The sequence below is a fragment of the Giraffa tippelskirchi genome, chromosome 5, assembly GCF_054371585.1.
Source record: "Giraffa tippelskirchi isolate mGirTip1 chromosome 5, T2T-mGirTip1v1.2.pri, whole genome shotgun sequence".
NCBI lineage: Eukaryota > Metazoa > Chordata > Mammalia > Artiodactyla > Giraffidae > Giraffa > Giraffa tippelskirchi.
In genome coordinates this window covers 49834453-49845682 of record NC_137279.1, presented here as the reverse complement: position 1 = coordinate 49845682, position 11230 = coordinate 49834453, and the positions used below count along the sequence as shown (strand labels likewise).

Below are 11230 nucleotides of genomic sequence, written 5' to 3'. Positions count from 1 at the left end.
TCTAAAGATCCTGTGAGAATCCTGTTGGATGTGATGGGTGACAGCACCTTGCCAGCTCAATAGCACCACTAAGAAGCAAAGTAGTGTGTTCATAAGAGAAGTACGAACAGAGTGGGGTCCAGGATGCTAAGGACCAGTGAAGGGCTGGGAGCAGGGGAAGGAGATGGGCCAGAAGAGCAGGGGACGGGAGGCATCTGCAGTAGAGGAGGTGGTGTGAACAGGGTGGGGGGGCGGTTCATGGGGACAGGCCCACGTGTGTTGGGCAAGGGGAGCTTCTGGGGGAGAGGTGGGCAATGGCTTTGGAAAAGGAAGCCATAAATAACTAATTTCTCATTTCCTTTCTTTTATTTCAAAATGACAATTAGTTTCCATACTAAAACGAAAAATTAAAATGTTTACTTCTCTGACTGGGCCTCCCAATGGCTTGGTATCCTCAAAACCAGATCCCCGTCAGTGAAGGCTGTGATGAGGCCAGTCCTGACACCCCTGTGTTCTGGGTTCCCTTCCCAGGCACCTGCCAGGGACCCCTGCACGTTATCCTCTGCCTGCATTCCTACCCAGCCTAGTTTTCTGGTCATTCCTTGTGTTCCGGCAGGAAAACCCCTCATTTAGGTCAGTCAGTGAGGGCAGCTGTGCCTGCCTGAGGCAGGACAGTTCAGTGTTTCAGAAAAAGGATCTTGGTTTCTAGCATCCAGGCTCTTCCCTTCATTGACTTTGTTCCTACCAGCTCTAAACGTCAGTGTTCCTGTAAGTAAGATGGGGAAATAGTAACTACATCATAATTATTCATTTAAAGATTAAATGAGATCACATGTATTGCACATATAATAGAGTGCCCGACACTTAGGAAGAAAATACATGTTAGTTTATTAAGGAAGTTTCTGTTTTAGGTTATAAATAAAATGCTGCTTGACAAGAAATGTTGGCCAGGCTTCCCTTCTCAGGGAAGGGGAAACCTTGCCTTGTGGGGTTGCAGAAAGGGGCGAGGTCGGGGGGAGAGGAGGAAGTTGGGGGTGAGAGGTGGGGGGACGGGACACAGAGCTCCGTGTCAGGGCAATGCTGTCATCTGCCGAGGTGCCACCGGGCTCCGCTGCGACTCAGGCTTCACTAAAGCTTTACCCGAAGCAAAGACCACCCTGGGAGAAGCGCAGACAATTAGTGTTATTTTTCCCTTTTAATGGAATAATAATCAATTGAAATCAAAGCAGATGAATGACTTGCACAAGGTCATCTGGCTAGTGAAGATTAGAACCCAGACCTTTGATTCAGGGTGACCAGTAACTCAGAGATGCAGAGGTTTCTCAGCATCTCCGGGTTACCACTACTGACATATCTTGATGGATAGGAAAAGTCTCTGATGTCTAATCAAAAATATTGCTGCTGCTGCCCACTGAGTGCATTTCTGGTTTTACTTTCAAGGAAGAGAGAGCATTTATCCATGTAGAAAGTGTGTTAGTCGCTCAGTCGTGTCCGCCTCTTTGCGACCCCATGGACTGTAGCCTGCCAAGCTTCTCTGTCCATGGAGTTCTCCAGCAAGAATACTAAAGGGAGTTCCCATTCCCTTCTCCAGGGGATCTTCCTGACCCAGGGATCAAACCAACGTCACTTGCGTCTCCTGTATTGCAGGAGGATACTTTACCGTCTGAGGGGTGTCCTACTGAAAACTGTTAGGAAATTGATTTCCATTCCTGTCCCTTTTTACTTAAACATTCCTGAGGTGCTTCCCTCTTTACCTAAAGGACTCCAAAGCCATATGAAATGGCTGATACCTTTGAGGCGTCCTCGTGCTGAAAAAGCTCTCAGGTAGCCCTGAGGGAGGCCCAGGGTGCACTAACTGAGGTGCCCTCGAGACAGAGTGGCGAGGATAGAAATCCACTGTGTCCCTCACATCCCAGCCAATCAAGCATGAACAGAGCATCTCACAAGTGCTCAGTAAACACTCACTGATCGAAGAAGAGGAAGTGGTAACCCAACAAACAGTGGATTACCAGGTCCAAAGACAGGCTGGGAGCTGCACGGGGCTTTCACCTCAGTAAACGGATGCCTCAGGAGGCACAGCAAGAAATAGCCCAAACTACTTTTTTTTAAATATATATATTTATTGAAGTATAGTTGACTTACAGTACTTCAGGTGCACAGCAAGGTGATGCAGTTATACATATACACGTATATGATTTTAAAAATTATTTTCCATTGTAAGTTATTACAAGATATTGACTATAGTTCCCTGTGATATACAGCCGAAACTGACATTTAAGCAGGAGAGATGTCATTCGTTCATTCATGACTGCAGGCATTCATTCAGCTGCGTTTACTGGGTGTCAAGCACTAGGACCAGGAGGGATGGTCTACAACCCTGCCTGCCCCCCACTGCTGGAAGCACCCAAACTGGTGGGGAAACCAGACAAGAAAACAGATGATTACCATGTGATGGACGTGGTGTCATTAGAGAGGAGTCAGAGGTTTCATAAGAGCCCAGAGCCAGGCTCCAGCCCATCCTGGGGGCTCGTGACCCAGAAGGTGGGCTGAGGTGGAAGAAAGAGACTAGTGCCCAGAAGTCCCATCTGCTACCTTTGCCAAGGAGGACATGCTTGTGCCGAGTGTTCCTGGATGCAGTTCAAGACCAGAGTGGGGCACTCAGGTAGTGCCAGCCCTGACTGACCACCTCAGGGAGATGTGTCGTGCTAGAGCACTGCACAGCCAGGGCAGCCTGGCAGCCCCTGAAGGTTTGCAGGATGTATTTGGTGACTAGGTGACACCTTCATATGATTCCTAAATCAGTACAGTACAAAAAGGATTATAATGAGATATCTTACTCCCGCCCCTGCCTCCATCTACCTCCTTCCCTCTGTCCCCCCAGAACCTCTCTTCTTGGTGTCTTGTGTAGTCTTTGAGGATTTCCTCACCCAATTTTGTATCCCCATTTTCACTTTTAAAATTTATTTATCTATTTGGCTGTACCAGTCTTAGTTGCAGCATGCAAACTCTTAGTTATGGCACATGAGATCTGGTTCCCTGACCAGGGATCAAGCCCAGCCCCCTGCTTTGGGAGCTCAGAGGCTTAGCCACAGGACCACCTGCAAAGTTCCCTCCCCATCTCTTACATAAAGGTAGCACACCATCCACCCTGGGTTGGACCTTGAAAAGAGGTGCATTTTATTTTCAGAACACTCCTGATCTCACATTGACACGATATCCATTTTGCCTACATTCTGATTTATCGGTGAAAGCAAGCACAAGTCAAGGCTTTAAGAACTTAGCTAGATACACAGGAAGGCCTGTCTACACCACGGGAACGCTGAGGGAAGAGGCCCAGTCAGGCTCTCCTGTGTGCCTCTCCAGAGAGTTGCTTAGTAACTGATGGTCATGTAGGGACAAGGATGAAGGAGGGTATGTTTGTATCCTACAAATGGCCTGCCTGTGGGGATCGGTGAAAACATTTTTAAGTCTTTTAACCATGGAGACCCTGCCTGCTTATTGTAAGCAACAATCTAAAGCAAAATAAAGAAATCAAGCAAGTAACCTCAATCCCACTTCCCCAAAGTAACTATTGCTAACATCTGGGCCAGAGGTTTGTGCCCCCATTTCACAGGAAAGCAAAACTGAGGCAATAGATGCGGGAGTGCTTGGGGGTTGATGTCCTGAGAGAAGCCAGTTATGAAATGGGGGTTGCACCTGCTCTAGGCCTGGATGTTCCCAGAGTTTAGTTGGGGGAACAAGGAGGGCTCGGTGAGGGCAGAGGTTGGTTGACTCCTTCCTCACTCTTACCTGTCTCCGTGCTGCCTTTTCCTCTGCCCTCTCCTGTTTTCCACTTCTCCTCCCTGAGTCCACATCTGTCCTCGGCCCTTGTGCAATTCAGAACAAGAACTGAGTCTCACTGACTAGGGCACACCCCGGCCTCGCAGGGCACTCGGCACAGAGGGTGTTCAGCATGCTTCTCGAAAGGCTGCGCTGACCTCCAACACCAGCTCTTATTCCTACAAGGCTTGCACGGGGCATTTGGGTGCTCTCCTCGTGGCTCAGGCCACACGCTCCAGACCCTCTGGCCAGGGTGTCCACTGGGAGCTGCCACCCCTGGCTCTGCCTGCCTGCATCTCCCGGCCCTGGCCGGTCAGCCCTGTAAGAAGGTGGGCAGCTGAGGCGGCAGGCCTGAGGCCCTGTGGAAAGGTGACTGGAACTGTTTCCTACAGAGGCCCTCTTTACTCATGCCCTGGAGGACTGGGGCTGCAGCCATCTTGGGTGAAACCTAGTCCTGACCATACGTACCTGGTCAAAGCTCAGAAGCAAAGGGCAGGGGTTCCTGAGCAGGTGAGGACTCACCTGAGCCAGGTAGACTCATACCGAGGCATGACCAGGGCATGGCGGTTAGGAGGTCCTCAGTAAATGTATGTTGGTGGATTTAGGCCTGGGAAGGGGGTGGCCCTGCAGGGGGTGGAGATGAGGGGACAGTATCCTGTCACCTAAGACAGCTTCTCAGCAGGCTTGGTGCAGAAAGGATAGAATTTGGTATCAGACATTTTGAGTCCTGGTACCACTTCCTAGCTAATTAAACTAGGGCAACGTATTTCCTTTTTTTAAAGCTTTATGAAGTGTAACTTACATACCATAAAATTCATCACCTTAAGTGTACAATTTGACAGAAATGTACAGGTTTGTGCAACCACTGCCATAATCTGATTTTGCGTGTGTTCGTAGTGGTTCAGTTGTGTCTGACCCTTTACGATCCCACGGACTGTAGCCCTCCAGGCTCCTCTGTCCATGGGATTTTCCAGGCAAGAATACTGGAGTGGGTTGCCATGCTCTCCTCCAGGGGATCTTTCCCAGCCAGGGATCGAACCTGTGTCTCCTGCATTGGCAGGTGGATTCTTTACCACTGAGTCACCTGGGAAGGCCTGTAGCATGTATATTTCCCATTTATTATTGAATAATATCCATTGTGTGTATTACACATATCCTTTCATCAGTTTTTCAACATTTGGGTTATTTTCAATTCTTGGCTGTTTTGAGTAATGCTGCCATAATATCCATGCGCAAGTTTTTTGTGTGGATGCGTGTTCTTCTCTCAGATTGGTACCTACAAGTGGAATTGCCTGGCCACTCAGTTTAACTTTTTTGAGGAACTACCAAACTGTCTTCCAAAGTTGCTGCACCATTTTACATCCCTACCAGAGATACACAAGAGTTCTAACTTCTCCATATCCTTGACAACATTTGTCATTATCCTTTTTAACGAAGCGTGACACTAGTGGGTGTGAAGTGCTATCTCACTGGACTTGGATTGAAAATGGCAACCCACTCCAGTATGCTTGTCTGGAGGTTCTATGGACAGAGGAGTATGGTGGGCTACAGTCCGTGGGGTCACAGAGTTGAGCATGACTGAGCAATTAACACTTGACTTTCATAAATAATAGTGTTGAGCATCTCTTCATGCACTTATTTGCCATCTGTAAATCTTCTTTGGTGAAATATTTATTAACATCTTTAGGGGCCACTTATTTAACCTCTTCCTCTTAAAAATGTCTAGCACCTAAAGCCATGAAACTTTATGTAGAGGGCTTGCAAAGGGGCTGCTGTATAATGAGGTGCTTAAAGATGAGTTTTCAGTATTGTTGTACTTGCTCACTTTGGCCCCATGGGCTCACAGGTTTGGAGTTGGAGCCCAGCTGCCCTCCCTCCTCACTGGAGGGCAAAGGAAGAGCTCCACCAGTATCAGGGTCCAAATGTTCTAGATGTTTCTACTGAGCCATTCCACACGGTCTCATTTCATACTCACCAGAACCTGTATTTACAGGGATGAAATCCTGTGGTCAGAAATACTCAGTAACTTCTCCAAAGTAACCTAGTTAAAACTGGTGGAAATCAAGACGTGAACTCAGAGCTGCTGCTGAAACCAAAACCACAGGCAGGAGCTGCTGGGGAAGAGCACCAGGCACACAGCCTGCACAGGGAAACCGCAGGACTGACCAGCAACTCAACTGGGGTAAGTTGCTTATCCCCTCTAGGCCTCAGTATCTTCTATAAAGTGAGGAAAAAGAGTAGTTCCTCCCTCGGAGAGCACTTGTCTGGATCTGATGCAGTGCTTGGCCCACTGCAAGGCAGGCAGCTTCCTCCTCTGTCTGGGATGCTGCCCGCTCCCCGCCCCCACAAAGTGGAAATAAGCACTGGCCCACCTGACCCTAGGGGCTGGGCTGGAGCAGTGTCATTACAGCTGTCAGGGCCTGGCCCCTTATTTCTTCTCATCCCTACTTCCTGCCTATAGATAGTGACCTCCTGCTGAAGCCAGGAACACCTGGCAAGGGCCTCGAGTTCTCTAAGATGATGATTTGAGATTAAGCATAAGAAAAGCAAGGTAATAAAACATAAAACTTTATTAAAACAGCCAAACTTAGCAACATTGAATAACACATTTTCAGTGGTACACCTATGAAGCAAGAGTTAAATATAACAGTCTAAAATGTGCATTTCTGATTGTGATAATTCTAAGTCACTCACTTCTTTTCCTTTTATCAGTTCGAAGAGAAAAGTCCTTGTCATGTTTCGTACCTCTTGACTCAGCAACAAACTGATCCTGCTGTGGGCTCCAGTGGGAGGACCCCAGTTGAAAGGGTCATCCCCTGAAGGTCTCCAGGCCTGCCTACGGAGCTGGGGCTCTGAATGGAGTCCCAGCCTCTCTCTCTCCAACTGTGTGACGTCTGCAGGGCTGCATCTGGTTTCCAGTGTCAACCACCCCTTCAGAGCCTCTTCTAACACGAGACAGGAGGGGAAACCAGTGCTGCAGACGGAAGGAGGTTTATCATGAGGACCTGAAGCTGATTGAGCCTGTCAGCTCGCCCTGCATGGCCCCCGCAGCCGAGGGCTCTTGACACAGGGGACGGCAGACCCAGGCTGCCTTAGTCCTTCTTGCCTCCTGGGACTGGGCTTCTCGTGAGGAGCTTCCCTGAGCTGGTTGGGGTCAGTGTGGTCACTGTGGGGGATTCCAGCTTCACTCTGTCCAGGAGGGTCTTTTTGAGGGCAGCTGGGGAGATCTTCTCTTGGTCAGCCATGGACTGCAGCTCTCTGCAGGCAAAGCCCCAAGAGGTTGAAGGAGGAGCTAGAGCCAGATACACAAGGTCTCCCCATCCACTTAACCCCAATCCTTTTTGACTTGATACCCCAAACTTAGAACCCCAAACCAAACACTCCCCTAAGCTTCTCAGAAGTGCTATTTAACTAAGTATGGCTTACTACACGGATACACAGCTTCAAGTGGTATCTGTGATCAGCTAGGGAGAGAGTGGGGGAAAAAAAATCACAGAATTGAGGATCAAAGACTTGAAGTCAAATCCTGCCTCCATCACTTACTAGCCATTTGACCTTGGGAAAGCTGTTATCTCTAAACCTCAACTTCCTCATGTGGAAATCAAAGCTAACCCCAGTTATCAGAACTGTGTAAGAATTACATGAAGTAAAGCCTACAAACCCTTAAGCTAACAGAGACTAGTCAATAGGTTATCAACAGAGCACAGACTCCACTGCTAATGGGACCACAGAAGGCAGATTCTGTAAGACACTGACAGTCCACACGAGACTGGCTCCAAGTGGAGGGCCTGGGCGGAAAAGGAGAGCGACCCACCGTGTTCGGATACAGGAGGCCTCAACCGCGTTGATGAGCAGGGAGCGGAAGCCCCCGCTCTCTAGGAAGTGCAGGGCGTGGATGGTGGCTCCCCCAGGGGAGCATACATTGTCCTTGAGCTGGCCTGGATGCTGTTCTGAGTCCAGCAGCATCTTGGCAGCTCCCTAGGGCAGGAAGGGCCATTAGAGGAGAAAACTGCTGGTGCCCCTTGGGATGAGCTTCTCCACACCCACTCCTCCCCGATCCCTATCCCAGCTTCCCCACCAAGCCCTGCCCTGGCTCAGTGAGCCCTAAGAATCCCATCCCATCCCCACACCGGGGTCCAGAACATGCAGGGAAAAGATACTAACCAGCAAGGCCTGGGCCCCCAGTCGGACGGCCAGGCGCCGCGGCAGGCCCATCTTCACCCCACCGTCAGCCAACGCGTCCAGGGCCATGAACGCCTGTGGGGACAGTCACTGAGCCCCAGGTAGGTAATCAGGAGCACGCGCAAGGATCTTTTCCTGATGACTAGCTCCAAGGCTCAACCTCCTCCACCAGACAGCCTCACCCAAGAGGTGGGCGACACCCCTGCCCAGGCTTGCCTGCCAGCCCATCTTGCATCCCAGGGTCCCCAGAGGGCTGAGTGAGTATACGAGGGCCTCACATAGGCAGGCCCGCTGCCGCTGAGCCCTGTGACAGCGTCGATCAGGTCCTCCTCCACCTCCGTGCAGAAGCCCACGCTGCTCATGAGCTGCTCCAGGAGCTGCCCGTCCTCCACCAGGGCGTGGGTGCCCGTGGCATACACTGTCGCGCCCTCCCGCACCAACACAGGTGTGTTGGTCATGCAGCGGATCACCTTAGGTGCCGGCTGGAATGCCATCAGCTTCTGGGGTGAACGCAGAGGGCCGAGTGAGCTGCCAGTCCCACCAGCTGCACCCACCCCTCCTCCCCTTACACATGGGCACAAGGACTGAGATGGGCACCTTCTCCACAGAGCTGATGGTGACGCCAGCCGCACAGGACACCACGATGTGCCTGGCCTGGACGTCAGCCCCAATCTCATCCAGGATGAAGGGGATGATGTGTGGCTTCACGGCCAGGAACAGGACGTCACTGTGCCTGACCGTCTCCTTGTTGCTCCGGGTCAGGTTCACACCCATCTTCTGCGGGAGGAAACTACAGGGCTCACAGCGTGTAGCAGCCTCACGAGCCCCCGCCCTCTCAACGAGCAGCTGAATCCCTCCAAGCTCACATGGCCAAGGGCAGCCTGGAATTCCCTGCCCTATTCCCCCCAGAGTCTGCCCTACCCCCATTGGCTCGAAGTTTTCCAGTGTTGCTACTGGGCAAGTTAGTGCTGGACGTGGACAAGCTTCCCCAGGGCAACCAGGAAATCGCTGTCCCCCATCCCCACCACTTCTCTGGCACCCAAGGCACCCCTCTGCCAGGTAAGACGTCTCTATGGCTGAAAAGTGACAAAGTAAAGGGAAAGGTGAACTGCTGGTGCCCAATGGTTAGAAGCACGGCTCTATCCCAACCCTGGACACTTGTTCATCAGGGTGCCTGGTCTCTGTGTGGTCCAGGGGTGGACTGGAGGTCACCCATCCCTCTAAGACTTCACACTAAGAAACAAGGCCCTCTAGTGATGGCAACACCTGCCATCCCAGCCCAGACACTGCCTGTCGCCTGCCTCATTAGACATCCTCCCCCACACTGCTCAGGTTTTGGGTGAAGACTTGGGATGTTGTTTAGAAAGAGGAACAACTAACTTGCCAGGTTCTTTCCCAACATGCTCATTTATAGCTCAGCAAAATGACCACTGTGGGCTTCATTTTATAAATGAGGAAACTGAGGCTCAGGGCAGCTAAGTAAGTACCTTAACGTCACTGAGCTAGTGGATGAAGAAAAGTGAATATTGCATTGGGTACCTACTATATGCCAGCTGCTTACCACACATCAAAATCTCAACTAACCTTCTAATCACCCCAGTGTCTGGATTGGAACCCAGGTCGGCCTGGCTGCTCGCACCACCCTGAGCTGCCCCAGGAAAGATGGAGGATAGTGATGCTCCTGGTGGGGAGGTCAGCGCCGGCCACGGAACAGCACAGGGGTTCAGCTCATCAGGCCATCCTTCTCCTGGGTCTCCGCCCCCTTCCCCACACCCTCCTGCCCCACCTACCCTGAGAGCGGACACCGTGGGCAGGTCCATTTCCGGGGAGCTGGCTATTATTTTGTGAGCCGACAGGATGCCTACAGAAAACAGGGCTTTTCAACCGGGATCATAGCCCACCCGGTTCCCATGTTCTCCCCGGGAGAGGAGAGTCAAAACCCACACCACTCCGACCGTTGTGGAGACGGTCGCTGGTGCCCCCCTGCCCCTTAATCCCTTATGTGGGCATAAGAATCTGTGGCTGCTTAAAAGGAGTTTCCTCTTCTCTAGCAGACGCAAGTTCCGCTTTCTTCATTCCCTCACGTTCGTGCGGCGGAGGGCGGTCACAAGGTAAGCTGGGGACCTTCCGCGCACCCGCCTCCCGCCTTCAGGCGCTTACCTGCGGCCGTGAAGCCCCGCGCCAAGGCGCAGGCCAGCTGGCCGGCGCCGATGAAGCCCACGCTCATGGTTATCCGGGCTCTGCGTCTGCCCGGCCGCCGCAGGAGTCCGCTCAGAGGGGCCTTGAGAGAAACGTGGAGAACCTAGAGTGTAGCAGGCGCCGCGACCAGGAGCCAGATCCGGCGAAACGCTCGCAGCTTCCGGCCTCGATTCCACAACCCCGCCTCTCTCACGTTCACCCTCCACACCACAGGCTTCAAACGGCCCCGCCCTGCCAGGGGGACCAATCCGCGGCCGGAATGGGGCCGTTTGCCCGCCTTCTGACACGGGATTGGTGGGCGGAAGCTCCGTCCCAGCGCGCCAAGCCCGGATCTCCGCGTTGCGGACGCCCCGGCCCTGGGTGTCCCCGGAGCCCCGCCCCCACTGCGGGCAGAGGTCGCCGCTGGGACCCGCGCGCGGCCCTAGGCTGAGGCCGGCGGCTAGGTCTGGCTCATATTATTTCTGGCGCTGACCGTCAGCCGCCTCTCAAAGGCTAGAGAAACTCTCCAGGTTGCTGATTTGAGGGGATGAATGTGACGCTCCTGGTGAGGCTTTAGACTGGAGCGTAGGGGCCCGTGGGCTCCAAGTCGGGCTCCAAGTGAGGCTCCTCGGTGCACCCGGGGATTATCTAGGTTGGAGCTGGGAGGTCACCCGCTACCGCCCGCACCCTCTCGGCGCGCGCGGGGAGGCGGTGGGGAAGTCCCGGTTATTTACTTGAACTTACATGGTTCCAAATAGGAAAAGGAGTACGTCAAGGCTGTATATTGTCACCCTGCTTATTTAACTTATATGCAGAACACATCATGAGAAACGCTGGGCTGGAAGAAGCACAAGCTGGAATCAAGATTGCTGGGAGAAATATCAATAACCTCAGATATGCAGATGACACCACCCTTATGGCAGAAAGCGAATAAGACCTAAAGAGCCTCTTGATGAAAGTGAAAGAGGAGAGTGAAAAAGTTGGCGTAAAGCTCAACGTTCAGAAAACTAAGATCATGGCATCTGGTCCCATCACTTCATGGGAAATAGATGGAGAAAGTGGAAACAGTGTC

The 11230-nt window shown here is 52.0% G+C and overlaps 1 protein-coding gene across 6 annotated transcripts; it reads right to left on the bottom strand.

Annotated features, from left to right (window-relative positions):
- Positions 1-6350: 6350 nt before the first annotated feature.
- PYCR2 (pyrroline-5-carboxylate reductase 2) lies at positions 6351-10361 on the bottom strand. Of its 6 annotated transcripts, none has more exons than XM_081484991.1 (7): positions 10141-10361; positions 9771-9841; positions 8578-8770; positions 8259-8480; positions 7963-8055; positions 7613-7776; positions 6351-7056 (listed from the first exon to the last, which is right to left on the bottom strand). In XM_081484991.1, exons 3-7 carry the CDS (start codon positions 8752-8754, stop codon positions 6891-6893), a joined length of 822 nt encoding a protein of 273 aa, XP_081341117.1. In that variant the 5' UTR covers positions 8755-8770; positions 9771-9841; positions 10141-10361; the 3' UTR covers positions 6351-6890. The 6 variants fall into 6 exon arrangements, with proteins under 6 accessions (XP_081341117.1, XP_081341119.1, XP_081341115.1 ...); XM_081484993.1 differs by having other exon boundaries at positions 7959-8055; positions 8578-8757; XM_081484989.1 differs by having other exon boundaries at positions 8578-8757.
- Positions 10362-11230: the final 869 nt, after the last annotated feature.